The sequence below is a fragment of the Ailuropoda melanoleuca genome, chromosome 7 (assembly GCF_002007445.2).
Source record: "Ailuropoda melanoleuca isolate Jingjing chromosome 7, ASM200744v2, whole genome shotgun sequence".
In the NCBI taxonomy this organism is placed as follows: Eukaryota; Metazoa; Chordata; class Mammalia; order Carnivora; family Ursidae; genus Ailuropoda; species Ailuropoda melanoleuca.
This window is the reverse complement of record NC_048224.1, coordinates 83,998,770-84,018,301: the sequence shown is the minus strand read 5'-3', so window position 1 is coordinate 84,018,301 and position 19,532 is coordinate 83,998,770. Positions and strand designations below refer to the sequence as shown.

The window sequence follows — 19,532 nt, the reverse complement described above, 5'->3', positions numbered from 1 at the left end:
CTTTCTGTATTTTTCGGTGATATTTACTGTGTAGTTTGTCATTACCAGCTTGCATGGAGTGGAGGGCAATAGAATTTGCCTTAGTGTTTCCATTCAAATAGAGATCCTAGTTCAGATACTAACACAGTATGCCTGTTGCAGAATTTATCCTGTTTGTTGATTTTCCTCTCTGTTTTATTTAAAACAATTGTTTTGGTACTGTATTGTGACAGTCCTTGCGACTGGAGCAACAAGACAGGTCATTAGGGTATATTTCCCAGGGTTCTGATTCAGAACCTACCTTAAGAGAAGTGAGACAAACCGCCCGAGATATTGTCCTGTCATTAACAGGCCATGTAATTTTGGATTTCTCACATAATCTCTGTGAGATGCAGCTTCCTTATATGTAAAAACAGAATAGACTAGGGCGATGGTTCTCAAGGTGTGGTCTGGGGAGGTCTGTGAGACTCTTTCAGGGGCACTCAGGGTCAAAGCTGTTTGCATAATACTAGAACATTATTTGCCTTTTCCACTGTCATTCTTTAGTGAGTGTACAGAGGAGCTGTCCAGAGGCTAAGTGACATATGATATTGTGACAGCCTGAATGCAAGAAGAAGCCAGGCAAGCCTTATAGGATGAAACTCTTCCATAAGTTTATCTCAAATATAGTTGATTGGGAATTCATTGATTCTTTTTTTGAAATGTAAATTCAATTAACATATAACGTATTATTGGTTTCAGAGGTAGAGGTCCGTGATTCATCAGTCTTGTATAATATCCAGTGCTCATTACATCACATGCCCTCCTTAACGTCCATCACCCAGTTTCCCCATCCCTCCACCGCCCTCCCCTCCATCAACCCTTAGTTTGTTTCCTATGATTAAGAGTCTCTTATGGTTTGACTCCCTCTCTGATTTTATCTTGTTTTATTTTTTTTCCTCTCTTCTTCTATGAGCCTTTGTTTTGTCTCTTCAATTCCACATACTAGTGCGATCATATAATTATCTTTCTCTGACTTATTTTGCTTAGCGTAATACCCTCTAGTTCCATCCACGTCATTGCAAATGGCAAGATTTCATTGTTTTTGATTGCTGAGTGGTATTCCACTGGATATCTATACTACATCTTCTTTATCCATTCATCTGTCAATGGACACCTGGGCTCTCTCTGCAGTTTGGCTCTCGTGGGGAATTCAATGATTCTTTAGGCTGGTACTTACCTCCAAGCAGGTGTGTTATAGCTTCAGAGATTTACCACTAAACCCATAGAGTTTTTCCACATCAGCTACCTTAAATTTTTATTTATTTATTTATTTTTATGTNTTATTTTTTTTGATGTAAAGTTCGATGATTCATTAGTTGCGTGTAACACCCAGTGCACCATGCAATACGTGCCCTCCTTACTGCCCATCACCAGTCTATCCCATTCCCCCACCCCCCTCCCCTCCGAAGCCCTCAGTTTCTTTCTCAGAGTCCATAGTCTCTCATGCTTCACTCCCCCTTCTGATTACCCCCTTTCTTTTTCCCTTTCTTCCCCTACTGATCTTCCTAGTTCTTATGTTCCGTAGATGAGAGAAACCATATGATAATTGTCTTTCTCTGCTTGACTTACTTCACTTAGCATTATCTCCTCCAGTGCCGTCCATGTTGCAGCAAATGTTGAGAAATCGTTCTTTTTGATAGCTGAGTAATATTCCATTGTATATATGGACCACATCTTCTTAATCCAGTCATCTGTTGAAGGGCATCTCGGCTCCTTCCGCAATTTAGCTATTGTGGACAGAGCTGCTATGAACATTGGGGTGTATATGGTCCTTCTCTTCACTACGTCTGTATCTTTGGGGTAAATACCCAGTAGGGCAATGGCTGGGTCATAGGCAGCTACCTTAAATTTTTAATAGACTCATTAGGAGCTTGTGAGGTTGGTTGTTTGTTTTAAATTCACCCAATCAGACATGAAGGTTTATTCAATGGAAATTAAAAACTAACCTGGGCTCTTATTTATATGAAAAGGGGAAAGGATAAGTTTCATATTAGAAGGGGATTGCATTTACCCCAGCACCTAACATGCTCAGTTGGCATCCCATAATCACTCAGTAAATATTTCTCTAAATAAGCAGATGAATGGAGGAGGATTTAGAACTCTTATGTAAGCAGTTGCTTCTTAGATGGTTTGAGAATTGCCTTTAATGGAAAAAAACTAATGCTGACTACTAGCAATATTCTCTTAAGATTAAATGTCGGCTAGAGTTCCTGAGATACACCTCACCCTGCCAGGACACTGGGGAACCTGAAATATCTCTTCATCTGTTTGCTAGATCAAGCCCTGAGTTGTCCTGTATCCCCAGTAAGCAAGTGCAGTGTCCTCGAAAAAGTATTCCCAGTAGAGCATGATGTGAATTCAGCCTCTCTTAGCTCCACTTGGAAGAGACAGTTCCTTGATAGCTTGACTGCTAGCTTTCCAAATAAGGCAAATGCTTTCAGAGGAAATATTCTCTTTGGGGCAGCAAGGATCATATTAACGGGGAACTATGGAGAAGGAAAGCTTAGGCAGTCATCTGTATGGGAGAACACAAAGTCTTCCAACATAAAATCAATCACATATCAATGCTGCCTTTTAAAAAAATAATAGGTTATTTACACTTAATCCCAAATTCCCATTCTAGATTTCCTCCCATTTTTGTTTAAAATGTTTAAGTATTTGGCTTTTTGCATAATAATATTGCTCAATGTTCAGCATAAATATGATTTAACACCTATCACAGTACTTGGCACAACCTCCAGTTGGCTAACTAACTAATTGAGGTAAAATACACATGACAAAATTTACCCTCTGACCTATTTTTGATAGTATACCTAGAGTGACTTTTCAAAAACTTGAATCTGATGGTCATTTGCCTTGTTTCCAATTGAGGCTGTTACGAACAAAGCTGCTGTGAGCACTTGTACATGCTTTCTTTGGCGTTCACATGTGTATTTATTTCTGTTGGATGTAAACCGATGAATGGGTCACAGAGAACATAACATATCTTTGCTAAAGAAATCTTAATGTGCTTAATTTATAAGGTGCCTTTTCAGACCTTGTTGGGGGTATTATATAACATATGAGATATATATATATATATCCTGTTTCTAGAATATTTTAAGAAATCCAAATTCTGAAATACATTTAGACCCCAGGGTTTGGGATGAGGGTTTGTAAAACTGTATATATAAATTCAAAGTGAGCATGGACATCACAGTTTGATTTCTTTCAGGTACATGTGAAATTCCCTTTTCTTTTTTAATCAATCCCCTGCCCTATCAACCCTCATAAGGAATCTATATCCCTTCGTCCTATTTTGCCGTTTGGGTTTATTTGTTATCATGTTCTTTGTGTTGCCTTGTGAGTGAAACCACATGCTTCCCTGAGGGCAGAGGTGTTGAGACCCTTGGATTACGAATGCAGTGCCCGAGAAGGGCACCGAGAAAGGCTTTAAGGCCTGATGCTCAAACTTGGTTGGAAGGATTATCACAGATTTCCAGTCAGTAGGCAAGGAGCAGATTCCCCGATCTGCCTTCTAACAGCCACCCTGTGACTCTGAAACGCTTGGATATGGCCACATTTTTGAGAAATACCCACTTTCCAGTTTGCAGTGTAACCAATATGGCCATTGTGCTTTGCACAAACTTAACATCCTTAATATGGGAAAGGCAGCTGTAGGATACTAATTTTAAACCTTGGACACTTTGGAATGGAATCCTATTGTAATAAATCTGACCAAATATCACCATTACTATTTACACTTAATCAAAACGAAACCCTATTGTTACACTGTAGAGACTGTTACAGGATGTTCTTTGTGTGCAGGTTAGAAGAAAACTGAGCAGCGGGAATTTTGAAAAAGCCCATTCTTACAGCACTAAGCAGTGTTTCTGGAAGATGTTTTCATACCAAACCTGTAGCAAACTGTTTTCAGTGGCAGAGAAATGAGTGATGTTGGGTGCAGGGGACTATGCCACCCCTAAACATGCCATTTTGGCATACTGATTAATTTTCATTAAAGTTACTTAAGAAACAGCCAGTGCAAGGACATTCTACCCTCCGTTGTCTGCCTGAAAACAGGAAATAAATCTTCCATGTGAAAGGTACCAGGAGTTAGAGAGACATGCTTATCACCAAAGATAGGAAATTTAGCAACAAGAAGACTGTATAAATATTGTTACTTCTTCACTAATTTATTACACCAACCCAAGCCCCTTTGTCTTGTCAGTTCTTCACAGATTTATTGTTTGTCTAAAAGGTATAAAAGATGACTGTATTGGGCACTTCTTTGATTTTCATATGTTTATGGGCTCCCATATATACAAATTTAAATTTATTTTTCTCCAATTAATCTATGTCGATTTAGTTATTAGACCAGCCAAAGAACCTAGAGGAAGGGAAAATTTTTCTGCCCCCCTATGGGGCATGCTCATTTTAATAAAGGTACAATGTATTTGAGTCTCAGACTTACACCGGGATCAAACAGTTAACTTTTCAGAGTGGGAAAAGCAGCAATCCAAAAAGCATGGCATTTCTTATTTTTGTTTAAACATATATACAAGCTTTTGGGGCACCTGGCTGGCGCACTTGGTTGAGCAACCGACTCCTGGGTCGTGATCTCAGGGTCCTGAGATTGAGCCCTACGTTGAGCTGTGCACATTGGGCTCTGTGCTCAGCATAGAGTCTGCTTGAGACTCTGTCCCTCTCCCTCTGCCCTACCTCCTGCTCTCTCTCAAATAATCTTTAAAAAAAATAAGCATAAATAATAAAAATTTAGGCAAACTTCGGTTTGTACTTGATGAGACCCAAGTGTTTGAATATAACATTTTTGGTCATATCTTTAATTGATCATAATATCTTTAAATTAACACCCATATATGTATTTATTGATTTTTGAAGACCATTCTGGTCCGTGCTACAACTCTTGGGAGGTTTTTTTTACCTTCCTTTGAGAGGTCAGGGTGTTGCAATAAGTGTTGAATTTTGAACTGTGTCCTTATGTTTTATTGTACTTGCCACTATTTGTATTTGTCTTACTGATTTGTTTATGGGCGTATTATCTGTCCCCTCCCCTGCCCCTCAGCCTCTACAAGTCCAGGAAGGCAGGCTCTCACTGTTTTATGCATTGTTGTACCCTTAGCAGTTGGAAGATCCTCGAACACAGGGAAAGATGGGATGAAGGGGAGGAGAAGTTAGCCATGGGGGCTCTGGACTGCATTGCGAATAATAAATATTCCTTCACACTGACCCCACACCAGTCTAGGAGGCTTTTTCAACACAGCCAGAAGCACCAGTCAATGGGAGATGAGCATAGTTGAAATGATATGATCGCTAGTGCTAAAACTCTTTGACTTTATATATCAGAAGGTAAAGTGCCTAAGACATTTAAAATGGAGGTTTCAGCAAAAGATTTAGAAGACGGTGCCGTATTTAAGGAATAGAAGTACCCATTTTGTAGCATCAGATTTCATTTAAACGGGCATAAAATCAGTTGTTACAAAGAAAATAATTTCCCCAAACATTGTAATTAGGGAGATCTAACCTGGCCAAAGATTTGGTCTCATAAAAACTGCTGAAAAAGCTGTTAAAATGATGAAACAACAAAATAGTTGTTAATTGAAAATATTAACCAAATGCAGTAAAATGGTCTTAAGTGTATATATTGGCTATACAAGGGGCCTTAGAAAAGACCTCATATATGCCAAATTGAATCTAAAATAAAAAAGCAAAAATCTTACTAGGATAAACATTCATTAAATATTTAGTTAATTAAGTTTATACAGGCCCTTGGGTGATGTAATGGGCTAAATTGTGTCCCCATACGATATTGTGATTTTGGTCATCTAAATTTCTCACATATATGTTTGGTTTTTGTCCAGAGTTCCTGGCTTACAGCATCTAAAACCCTTGTAATTTCCTAAGTGCGAAGAGTAATAGTCTTTTGTTATGTTAATATGGAGGCTGGTTGCCAATGGAGCCAAGTGACTACTGTGCTTAGAGGGTTGGAACTTGAATCCTCCTCTGGAGAGGGGAGGGGCCAACAATTTAATCAATCTAGTCTAGGTAATGAAGCCTCCATAAAAACCCAGAAGGACAGTGTTCAGAGTTCTGGGTTGGTGAACACATGATTTGGGGAGAGTGGCATGCTTGGGGAGGGCATGGAAGCTCAGCCCTTTCCCTATGATTGCCCAGTGCATCTCTGCCATCTGGATGTTCCTGAGTTGTATCCTTTTATAACAAATCAGGAATCTAGTGAGTAAATGGATTTCCTGAGTTCTGTGAGCCATTTTAGCACATTAATCAAACCTAACTAAGGAAGGGCTCTGGGGAACTTCTGATATATAGCCTGTCAGTCAGAAATACAGGTTAGCGACAACCTGGGCTTGCTGATTGGCATCGTCTTGGCACATGGAGTGAGGAACCGAATTCTATAGCCAGGTAGTGTCAGAATTGAATTGAATTGTAGGACATCTTGCCGTTGTCCAGATAATTGCTTGTTGTTGGGGGGAACCACCCCTCCCCCAAACACACATTGGCATTGGTGTGGAAACCCTAAACCCCAATACCTCAGAATGTGACTGTATTTGGAGATAAGGCCTGTAAAGGGATGACGAAGTTAAAACGAAGCCATTAGTGTGAACCCTAATCCAGTCTGTCTACTGTCTTTATGAGAAGAGGAAATTTGGACACACAGAGACACCAGGGCTGGGGGTGGGGGGGCAGAGAAAATGTCATGTGAGAACACAGCAAGAAGGCAAGCCAAGAGACTAGCCAAACTTCGCTCTTGGACTTCTAACCCCCACAACTGTGTGAAAATAAATTCCTGTTTAAGCCAGGAGTCTGTTACTTTGTTATAGCATACCTAACAAACTAAACTGAACAGGTGGCCGAAGTATGGTGGCTTAAGGAACTGTATCAGAATCCACAAATGTTTGCTATTGTGGGTTCCCACACACTTTCCATGCCTGCCATCCTTGAATTGGAGCTTCAGCAGCAGCAAACCCATCTTGTAGAAAAGAGTCCAAACTTTTCCATTCCTTGGCATTTTAAAACAGTGTAAAGTTAACTTCTGATGCAGAAAACAAAAGAATGTTAACATGAAAATTTTCAAACATACCAGAAGCAGAAAACAGTACATGAACTTCCATATATCCTACACTCAGATTCAGTAGCTACCAAGACTGTGCCTCATTTGCTTTAGCTCTCTCCTTTCCACCGCCTTTTCCTTGGCACTGTGTGTATGTATATATATACTTTTTAATTAGGCAACCAGTATTTTACTATACCACAAAAGACACTATGTTATGACTGTAATTCATGTATATTGGAATGCCCTTGAATTCACAATACAAAGTAAAGAGATTGAACTGAGATAATTTATACTTTGTTAGAATTCCAAACTAGGCTACTCATTTCATTCCTTGTATTATTCAAGATACCAATCTAAAACGTAATTTTGTTCCCAGGAAACTGCTGAAGTTGGAAGACAAATGTTTTTCTATAGAGGTCATTTCATTTAAATGGAAAAAAAAAAAAAGGAAAAAAAAAGAAAGGAAAAAAGTTGAAAAAATTGAATTCTCAGTTCATAGCAAGGATGTAGATTACTAAAAACTATATAGCATCTCAGGAAACACACATTCTTATTTTTTAAAATGTACACAGGTGGATCTTTAAAAAAGACCAAGAACCTATCCAAAAATGTTAATTGATATGATCTATTGGTAGAAGGCTAGTTTTATTTCCTCCTTTGTAATTTACTATATTTGCTAAATGCTCCACTATGGATATTGTATTACTTTTGCAATCTGAAAAAAAAAATGTAAAAAGTACATTAAAATAAATCAAATTGTAGTGGTATAAGCATATTGCTTAAACATGGAGGTTAACCATCAGAAGTTAAAAGTGGTTAAAAGTGATTCCTTCTAAATAAAATAAATAAATAAATAAGTAACAAGAAAAAAAAAAGTGATTCCTTCTGGAAAATGCAATAAGAGGGAAGGTGAAGGCAAGAGACAATGCTTTCTATTCTAAAACCTTTAAGACAACCCAGTCTGTTATTCCTAAGATCAGACATTATTATGATAAGCTTTTTCAATTATTTAAAAAAAACCAAAAAACTAATGGGAAGACTAATGGAAAAAAAAAAACATAAAAAGCAACTTCACTTTATTTCGTCTAAGAATGTCAGTATGGCCTTTGTGAAACTTCCTGGGTGTGATTACTAGTTTAGCTGTACACAGCATGTCATGTTTATTCACACTCCAGAATTCTACTTAAGTACATATAAAATGCAACGGGATTTACGGAAATAATCTCTTACCTACACTGAAGGCATATTTCAGTTAAAAAAGCATAGAGTACAAACAAAAGTGAGTTTATTTACAAAAATTACAATAATTACAGATAGTACAAATTGCGAAAATCCCCCCCGTTACTGTGACAGAAGCTACCAGCCTTCACTTTCAAATGAGGGTTTTGTTATTTCAAGATATGATACACATTCGGTGATCCACTGCCCTTATTTAAAATGCTTTTCTAAATAATCCAGGGGTGGTTAGCGGTATGTACGTGGGTCATTTCCCTCAACTTTTATTTCCAGAACCACTATTATGTACAAGTTCAACATAACTAAAATATAACAGGGTAGAGTGGCATTGAGTAATTTTTTTTTTCCAACAGAAAATTTTGATTATTCTTCAAATATTCACTTAGTGGTTTAGAACTGAAACCATGATTTTTGGCTTTAAAAAGAAAGTCCAATGATTTTTGATGGGTTGCACAACTCCCCGATAGCCAGTATTACCTGGCTATTTTTTACAGGCTTGCAATTGTTTAAGAAACAGAATTCCATAGTTCTATTCTGTTTGTTTTTTAAAGAGGGAGAGAGGTAGGGAGAGGGGCAGAGGGAGGGAGAGAATCTTAAGCAGACTCCACACCCAGAATGGAGCCTGATGCGGGGCTTGATCTCACAACCCTGAAATTGTGACCTGAGGCAAAATCAAGAGTCCAACGCTCAACCGAGCCACCCAGTGCCCCCCATAGTATTCAATTCTGTATGAATTTTGTCTTTTATGTTTTTAATCAGAGTCACTACTGCTGCTAGAGGAGTCTGTTGACATAACTTCTACATCATCTTCATTTTCTTTATTATGCCCCGGAGGTTCCAACAAAAAGTCATTACTGTGATTTGGTGGTAACATATTCATTGACATGTCATTTGACTGCCATGGATATTGTGGAGCAAGGACATCTGGAGAAAAGAAAGAAGCATATGTAACAATACTTCTACCAGTAATCAATTTACTTCTTAATTACTCTTCCCTTCACACACAGAATCTGAAGTAAATATTTTTTAAGGCCAGGAATCAAAATGTACATTAACTATATTAACAAAGATCAAAGTTATCAAGGAAAAGCATGATGTTTTAATAACCAGAACCTATGCTTTATTTTTTAAAAATCATGCTTCCATCTAAGTAACTTTATACAGTCAGTTGACCTAATTTTTCTTTGCAAGACATTCACAATGACAAATCAAATGTTTCTTATATATATCTATGTAAACTATATGCAGATATTAGGTCATATATATTATTCTCTCTATATATTTTAAATAGCTAACATGTACTATACTAAGTATTACAAGCTTAAACTGCCTCTTAAACTTTAAATCCACTCCTCCCTGGACCCTGAAAACATTCTCCTTTGCCAGCAGCCACAATGTTAATCTCTGTCAGTAGAGGGCACTGGAGGGACTCTGCAAGGGGAACAGGACTAAGCGATCTGATGTTTCCCTTCTCACTCCTGTGGTGCCTGGCTGGCATGCGGACATCAAGTGGTGGGCTCACCCCCTGCCAAGTTTCAGTGGCATCTAAGTCTCACCATTACCCTACAGGTGGCTTCCCAGCAAGGAACCCTAGTGGATAATTTCCTGCTTGCCGGCTCCAGCCTGTGAATACCTCATCTAACTACTCTGCCAGCCCATGGGCCACAGCTACACCTTCTCGAGGCTGCCGCGATATGAACAGCAGCCTGAGGATGGGGGTGGGAGAAGCCTCTTCTCAGTGGGTCACTTCCTTGGGTATCCTGCCTGGTCCTAAATGTAGTAGCTCCCCACATCTGTTATTACCATATTTTTAAAAAACAGTTCTCTTTACCCTTTAGTAGTTAATATCTTGTTACTAATTAATAATTCTTTACATTTTTCTTGTTCATATTGCTGATGTGGTTTCTGCCTCCTGACTGGACTGTGACTGGTATATAATGTTGAATAATCAAAATGAGAAAAATGCAAAGATATCAAGGGAAACTGAGGCACACTGAATTCTCAGTTTGTACTTTAGATGATTAAAAATGATGTTTACAAAGCATTCTTAACAACACAGGAACATCCTTACAATAAAATGTGAAGCAGAAAAGCATTATATAGAGCATGTTTTTAACACTGTAAAAATAAGACAAAAAATGAAATAGGTGAAATATTAAAAGTGACTGCTCAAAAAAAAACAGTTTTTTTTATAACCTTCTAAATACTTTTTAAATGTTCTACCAAATCAAAACAAGTCACCTACAAAAGATGAAAGATGGGGAACATAAAATAAGAATAACACAAAACTATATGCAAAACTTGAGGAAGGCTGAAATTCAGAATGAACCAAGTCTCACAAAAGTGCTATTTTATTTAGTTATTGAAAAGCCCATAAAAAGCTGTTATTCATTTTGTTAATTTGGGAGTTTTTCAGGAGTGAGTTCACTTCGTATTCTTTAAAATGAACATATATCTTTCTTATTCTGTTTGTACAGTATATTTCACAATTTTATTTAAAAAGCTGTTTAAATTTTAATAATAAAAGAGAGGCCTAATGCCTGAGGGGGAAAAACCTATTAACAAATGAGAGAAAAGTCAATTTATTCTAATTTCACAAACTCCAGCTAGAACAGTTCTTAAACTAGAGAGCAGGATAACTGGCAGAAAACCTAGCTATTGAAGCGAGCTGGGTCCAGAACCTCAAACTTGTTCAACAGCCAGATATTCCATCATCATGTCTGAAAAACCTTGTATGTCTGAAAGGCCGTTCTGATTAACGTTACCTGGCAATCTGCCTGCTGCAAGTGCATCCCCTGGTAAATGACCGTTTACACCATTAGTGGAAGGATTGTTCATTTGACCCAATAATCCACTTCTCATCTCTAAATCAGTTGGGTATGGTCTCCGTGGGTCCCCTAAAAAAAGACTGCTTTTAATTCAATCACATGCAAATTAAGCATTAATACCTTCTCTGGAAGTATTGATTTTCCTTGAAAAACTCAAGACACCCATTTTCAATTTTGGAATAGGAATATCAATTGTTATTAAGAGCATAATATATTAAATTTAAAAATACATGCATTTCTTCTTTGAATCTGTACAGAAATATACTATCCTCTATACTAAAAAAAAAAAAAAAGGAGAAAAGTCTGTCATTTTAGCAATTCCAGATGACAAATTAAGAAAATTATAATGATCTTGATTCTTCTAACTTATTTGCATTTCCTAGTAAGAAAAACTAATGATACATATTCTGAGAGAATAAACAGATAATGACGTTTTTTTTTTTCACAAGACAGAAAGGACTGGAATGCTTATTTGAAGGACTGTCTAAATTAAAACTTTTCCTAACAAACCTCTTTGATCTTGTCATTTAAAGATTAATTCCTAGAACTTTCCAGTGGAGGAATATCAGGAGCCAATGTTCGTTTCTTTTTTTTTTTTTTTATAAAGATTTTATTTTTATTTATTCGACAGAGATAGAGACAGCCAGCGAGAGAGGGAAAACAAGCAGGGGGAGTGGGAAAGGAAGAAGCAGGCTCAATAGCGGAGGAGCCTGATGTGGGGCTCGATCCCATAACGCGGATCACGCCCTGAGCCGAAGGCAGACTCTTAACTGCTGTGCCACCCAGGCGCCCCACCAATGTTCATGTCTAATCATGAAAGCATACCACTTAATTTTAGAATGATGAAAACTTGGCAGATTTGGACCAACTTTTTGGTAATATTTCTTACTCCAGATCATTACCCTCAAAACTGTAAGTTAATCTTAGTATTTTCAGTATGGTAAAATATCACCATCATGAATTACTGATGTTGAGATACTATCTCCCGCTCCTCCCAGAACACTGCTGCTCAATCTTAGGTCCCTGTCTTATAAATGTTTTACGTACTGTCAATATATATTGCAGTTTGTTACTTTTTCGGTGTTTCTAATTACTCCAGCTCTATCCAGTCCCATGTGTTTGCTGTTGGGTGCTCAGTGCTTCACCTTTATCCCGGAAAGTTGGGACTGTCTTAATTCCAAGGCCAGACCCCTGGACAAAATCCCAATGGTTCTAAAAACTGGGCTTCTGGCCAGCCTGAGTGTTACAGGCATATAAATCTACAGCTTTAGAATCATCACATATCATCTTATACTTTCAAACATTATTTATGATTTTTCTTTTAAAAAGGACAGAAACAGAGGTGCCTGGGTGACTCAGTTGGTTAAGCGGCTGCCTTTGGCTCAGGTCATGATCTCAAGGTCCTGGGATTGAGCCTCACATGGGGACTCCCTGATCAGCAGGGAGCCTGCTTCTTCCTCTCCTCCCTGCTCATGCTCTCTCTCTCAAATAAACAAATAATATCTTAAAAAGAAAAAAAAAAAGGACAGAAACATAGTCCCTGGAGCAAAAGTTTTATAAAAAACCAAACTGATCAAACCCATGGTCCACATTATTACTTATAAGATATTAAAGGTATGAAAATATATAGCAGATGTTTCTAAGGATAAATACATTCTATATTTAAATCATTTCTCCTACTTTTGAGTACAATCACCTAAGAATTTTCAAAACCATATATGTCTAATAAGAGAAGTATTTTTACCTGGAACCCAGGTCAGTGGGGCACACACAGCATTACTTGCACTAATCCTATGTGCATACTTAATTATTTCTTCAGAAGAGATGGCACCTGAGAGAGTCAAGAGGAGAGAGTAACATGTTAGTCTAGTAATTTACAAGTGTATAAACGCATGCCTCATAGTCACATCTTTATTTTAAATTATCTGAAAACAGGGTAATCTGAGTTGCCTACCTTCCCTAATAATACCTTGTAATATGTATATTGTTAAGCTTAAATCATATAGATTTCCCAAGTAAAGAGCAAGACATCTAGAAAAAACAGCTAACAAAGTATCAAATTTGGGACATTAGCATGACAAAATTCACTAATCTCAATTATTAACTACCATTAACTACTCTTATTTGTTCTCAAAGCAACAATGAATGCAAATAAAACAGAGGAAAGACTGTTTTGTCTTCCAGTGACATCTAAGCTATTAAATGAGGGCAGCAGTTCACACTATACCACTCAATTGTTGACTTGATGTGACCCTATAAGTAGACCTAAGCAAAAACATGTCCATAATATATTCATTAGATTAAAAAAGTAAGCTGCTAAATAATATGTATAGCATGACCTGGTTTTTGTTTTAGAATATATGTACATATATGTATTTGTATTGTTATTATATTTGTATTAAACATCTAAAAAAGATGGACATACACCAAACATTAACAGTAGTTACCTGAAACAGGAAATGAAGAGGAAAGTTAGACAACTGTGAGGTAATTAAAGGTAAATCATCTACAAACCATTAAAATTAAGTAACCAAAGTTTTCACTCTTTTAGTACCCTAAACTAAAAAATCCAAAATGGAAGTCTTTTAAAGAGAGAAGTGGGACAGGAAAAGAAGGCATGCTGGTTATCTGCACCATTAAATGTGCACACATCCTCCCAAAGCCGCATCTAGTTCTGACTTCAGGACACTCTAGTCCCAACCCAGTTGCCCACTGCACATTCTCCTTCACTCTCTGTCCTGTCTTTTAAGACTGAACTCACATCCCACTTGCTTCCTTCTCCCAACAACTTTATAAACTCATTGTCTTTACTACACATTCGGATACATAGCCATGACTTTCCTTATACTACCGTTGCTTCTTAGAACCTGAAAAAGGTGTGATACCTCCCCAATAATACACAACACAGTGCTAGCACCTAGCAGGCACTTTACGATAAAAATTTATTGTAATCATTTCAATAGCAGCAAATAATTACCAATAACACCGTCATCTGTTTCTTGAAACCAAAACTTGGATTTTTCAGACAGTCATTGAGTACTCCCACAGTACTAACCTTTTCTTGCTTTTTCTATTGATTTGAGTTTTTCTTTTGCTTGGTAAACAGCTGTTGCCTAAGTCGAATATTAAAAAAAGAAATATGCTTTATTCGTAACTATATCAAGCAAAATTTTCGGCTTAATTCACAAAATCATTAATCCCAGAGGAACAATATGCAAAAGTTGGAAATCCCCATAATTTGTAATGTTCTGAAACACAATTTGGGAATCATTTATATCAGCTGGTTAATGAAAGAAATAACATATATACATGAATCAGTCTTCATTCACAAATTGTTAGAAACAAAGCGTAAATTGGATTGTTTACTTTTTTCTTTATGCCTTCTATCAGACATGCATAAGAGATCCAGGCCACATACCACTCCCAAAGCATCCTATTCTTACATTCAGTTCAGAGATAAAATACCAAAATATTTTTTTTCTACTTTATAAGACACATTCTTGTTATTGATAGCCTTACTCATTTATACGTTACCATTACCTCCATGCTTAATGACTGCTATAACGAAAACACCCACAATCCCCCCCCAGAACCCCTGGAAAGGTACACTAGAGGGTAAAATGAAGTTAAGCTAGTATACGCATCTTCAACTATAACATAGTGGTTAAGAGTATGGAGTCAGAGAGAACTACGTTTAAGTTTCATCTCTCTACTCTTCACTCTTTCCTGGGCAAGGTAGTTATTAATTTAAAAATCTCGGTTTCCTCATCTGTAAAATGGAACAATGGTACGAATCTAGCATAATTTAAGAAGACTGAGATAATACATGTAAGCTGCAAACAAGCATAAGACCTGATGCACAAATGCTCAATAAATGTTAGCTGCTACTACCTAAATCATAAAATTCAATCTTTTTATGGTCCTTGTGCTCACTGTCTTTAATTCAATAATTACTTTTTTGGAAATCAAATCTAAAGAATATAATCTGAAATGCAGAAGAAAAAAAAAGACTATTCTGCAATGATATTCATCAACGCATTATTTATAACAGAAAGTTAGAAAGCGAAACAAAGAGGATATAATACATGAAAAATGCTTAAGTTTTAATAGTAACAGAAAGCCAGTAGTATCCTACTAATTACAAGATTAAAAAATGAAAACCTCTGGGGGGAAAAAAAAACACTGTGTTGTACACCTGAAACTAATGTAACATTGCGTGTCAACCAAACTTCAATTATAAGCCTACTGGAAAATTTAAAAAAAAAAAATGAGACTGAAATGAAATGCACAAAACTATGAATAATGGCAATCTGAAGAGAGACTAACACAACCTTTTCCTCTTCTATTTTTCTGTATTTTCGGAATATCTTTTGATAAGTATTACTTTGCTAATGGAAAATAGATTTCATTACATTTTTTTTTAAAAAAGCGTTTACTTGGGGTCATTTCTTCAGCAGAAGTGGTTAATTTACCCTGAACCACTCAGGTTTCTATCTATTGGAGCCCATTTTGACACATTTTGAAGATTCATCAGGGATAAAGATTCTAGCAATTTCTGGTCCATATGAGAATCAAACTCAGCTGTTTCTGTAATACCACCATGTAACAACTACATTAGTTAGTATTTAGTGAAATAACTGGGCAAATAATAGCAAAGAAATTGCTTTTCTGAAACAGTAACCAAGAACAAGGAAAAAACAAAAAAACCCCAAAAAACTATAGAGTCCTTGACATATGCCCAAATCCCACCTAGTTTAGAATGGAAGACTAAATAAGTTTATGTAAATTTTAATTGATTTATAAAATTGATACATATTTCTACTGATTTCAAAATATTTTAAAAGCTGAAGTAGATTTAGACTACTAATAACTGAAAACTTCTAACAGGACAGAATAAAAGTATAACTTCCCAGTTCTACTAATTCAATTCTATAAAATCTTTAAATAATGAAAATATGGTTCAAAAATAATGCAGACTATCTGAAAACATTAAGTAAAATAGTGAATGACAATGACCTTTCACTGAACCAAACTGACAAGCTGTCACTTTTAGACTTGGAAAGTCAAGTTTTCTGCCACTTCAAAATATTTTAGGTTAGATTTCTTTTTCAGAAATAGATTAATATCTTTTTTTACCTTATTTTCTAACAACTTACCAGTATTTGTTCTGCTTCCTTTAGCTGTTTTTGTAGTTGCTGAATATCACTGTCTCTCTTCTCCACTTCCTTTTCTAAAACTTGCATTTCATGATGGATTTTTCCCTGATTGAGTGCCAATTTCATCAGTTCTTGAAATTCCCCATCTCTGTGAATTAACAACTCCAGGACCTGTCAGGTAACAGTTGATTAAAGCAGAGAGCAGAATAATGAAAAGTGACATTCCAATGAAGCAAAGAATCCACATGTGAATTGGCTAGGCTATAAAATTTTAACACCTTCAAAGTATTATTCTAATCAACGTTAAGAATAAAAATAACCTACCTATGATTATTTTGGAAAACAGACTAGTATCAAGACTTTCTACTTTTTCTAGTTATATGCTGTTCTTTCATACAAGTCTTCAGAACTACCAATATGACAAAATGAGGTTTATTCATTTCCCAGGTAGGATAAAATTTTAAAGTTTATCCTTAAAAATACAATGCAATGGAGGTTCTCCCCAAATCTGGTATTTGAGATGATTTTAGTTGACATTAAGAACTATAAAAAATTTCTACAAAATAAACAGTCTGATTAAAAAATGGGCAAAGAAACTGAACGACATTTTTCCAAAGACATAAAAATGACCAAAGGTACATGAAAAGGTGCTCAACATCACTAATCATCAGGGAAATGCAAATTAAAACCACAACTGGATATCACCTCACACCAGTTACAATGGCTATATTCAATAAAACAAGAGATAAGAGTTGGTGTTGGCAAAGATATGGAGAAAAGGGAACCCTCGTGCACTGATGGTGGGAACGTTAACTGGTGCAACCACTACAGAAAACAGTATAGAAATTACTTAAAAAGTTAAAAAATAGAACTAGCATATGATCCAGCAATTCCACTTCTGGGCACTTATCTGAAAAAAAATGAAATTATTATCTCAAAAAGATATGGGCACCCACATGTTCACTGCAGCATTACTTACAACAGCCAGGATATGAAAGCAAACTAACCATCCATCAATATATGAATGGATAAAGAAAATGTGGTATGTATTTTTTTCAGTTTTTATTTAAATTCCAGTTAGTAGTAATACAGTGTAATATTAGTTTCAGATGTACAATATAGTGATTCCACACTTGCAGATATTACCCAGTGCTCATCACAAGTGCATTCCTTAATCCCCATCACCTATTTCACCTATACTTCTACTCGCCTCCCATCTGGTAACCATCACTTTGTTCTCTATAGCTGAGAGTCTGTTTCTTGGTTTCCCTCTCCTTTCCACCCCCATGATCATTTGTTTCTTAAATTCCACATATGAGGGACACCCGGGTGGCTCAGTCAATTAAGCCTTTGCCTTCAGCTCAGGTAATGATCCCAGAGTCCTGGGATTGAGTCCTGCATTGGGGTCCCGGCTCAGCGGGGAGCCTGCTTCTCCCTCTGCCTGCCACTCCCCCTGCTTGTGCACTCTCTGACAAATAAAATCTTAAAAAAATTCTACATATGAGTGAAATCAAATGGCATTTGTCTTTCTCTGACTGCCTTATTTCACTAGCATAACACTTTCTAGCTCCATCCACGTTGCAGCAAATGGCAAGATTTCATTCTTTATATGGCTAAGTAATATTCCATTGTGTGTGTGTGTATACACCACCTCTTTATCCATTCATCAGTTGATGAACATTTGGGCTTTTTCCATAATTTGGCTATTGCTGATAATGCTGCTATAAATATCGGGTACCTGTAACTCTTCAAATTAGTAGAAAATGTGGAATGTATATATACACACATACAGAAATATTATTCAGCCATAAAAAAGAAGGAAATCTTGCTATTTTTGACAAGATGGATGGACCCTGAGGCCATTATATTAAGTGAAATAAGTCTGACAGAGAAAGACAAATACTGCAGGATTTCACCTGCATGTGGAATCTAAAAGAGCCAAATTCACAGAAAAAGAAATCAGACTGGTGGATTGCAGGGTGGGGGTGGGCAAAATGGGTAAAGATGATCAAAAGGTACAAACTTCCAGTTATAAGATAAATAAGTTCTGAGGATGTAATGTACAGAAATGGTGACTACAGTTAATGATACTACACTGTATACTTGAAAGCTGCTAAGGTGGTATATATTAGCAACTTTGAAAAAGTTCTTAAAAATGTACAGAGAAATGGAACCATGAGAAATTTTTCCAAAGACACCCAAATCACCAACAGGTACATGAAAAGGTGCCATGGTTTCCCTGTCATCTTCTTAAAAGTTCTTATGACAAGAAAAAAAATTGTAACTATGTTAACTAATCTTACTGCGGTAATCACTTCACAATACATACATACAACAAATCATTATCTTGTAGGTCTTAAACTAATGCAATGTTATATTTCTACTATATCTCAATTAAACTGTAAAAAAAATTAAAACAAAAAAGCCCAAACCGCCAAACAGGATGCAAAGACATTATGACAAAATGCGTAATTTTTTTAAAGTTACAAAATCATACACAATCAACTATGATAGCAAGTAAATGATCAAAGTATTAAACTATAATGTAAGGAAACGATGACATAATTATAGTAAATTCTTCATTATGGTTGTCTCAGAGTTGAACTAATGTCAGAAATACTTTTATGATAAATGTATGATGCATAAAAAAAACTTTTACAGTTGCACATTTGTGCTATTATGTTCAAGAAAATATATAATTCACATTAAACCTGTGATGTCATGCATAGTATTGCTTTATGACGAAGATGGTTTAAAAAAGAGCAATTTCCAAAAACAGTAAATTTTCAAATGGGCACATCCCACTAATATTTAAGTGTCAATGAAAATTATACAGGAATTCACTGTATTAAGTATAAGGTTTAATTCTGTCCTGGGGTGGTGATGATAACTATCCATTACTAAACACTTCCTATGAGTACTTAAAATGCACTATCATAAATCCTCACAACAACCTTATGTGACAAGGTACTGTTATTTTTTAAGGACAGAACTGCTAATCCTTACAAAGTATAAGAAAAGCTAGTGCTGAATGGGCAGGTCTTAGTTATGACCTATTGACTTATCTGCAGGCCTGGCAAGTATATAATAAGTGCCTAGGAACTAAAGTCAAAACTTATATTTCATTTTGTAATAAACTCTTATTTCACAGGTATTTATCAATAAAGTATCTGAGACTAGCATTCTTCTATTAACATAATTCTCTATAAGCTTTTTCCT

General features: G+C 36.3%; 1 protein-coding gene across 1 annotated transcript in view; it reads right to left on the bottom strand.

Annotated features, from left to right (window-relative positions):
- Positions 1-8,356: 8,356 nt before the first annotated feature.
- MED4 (mediator complex subunit 4) overlaps positions 8,357-19,532 on the bottom strand; it is a 17,574-nt gene continuing 6,398 nt past the window's right edge. Inside the window, exons 3-7 of the mRNA XM_002919113.4 lie at positions 16,314-16,484; positions 14,213-14,270; positions 12,902-12,988; positions 11,095-11,226; positions 8,357-9,253 (exon numbers count right to left, since the gene is read on the bottom strand). Of these exons, the coding sequence (XP_002919159.2) occupies positions 9,081-9,253; positions 11,095-11,226; positions 12,902-12,988; positions 14,213-14,270; positions 16,314-16,484 (621 nt within the window). The 3' untranslated portion in view covers positions 8,357-9,080. The remainder of the gene's footprint in view (positions 9,254-11,094; positions 11,227-12,901; positions 12,989-14,212; positions 14,271-16,313; positions 16,485-19,532) is intronic.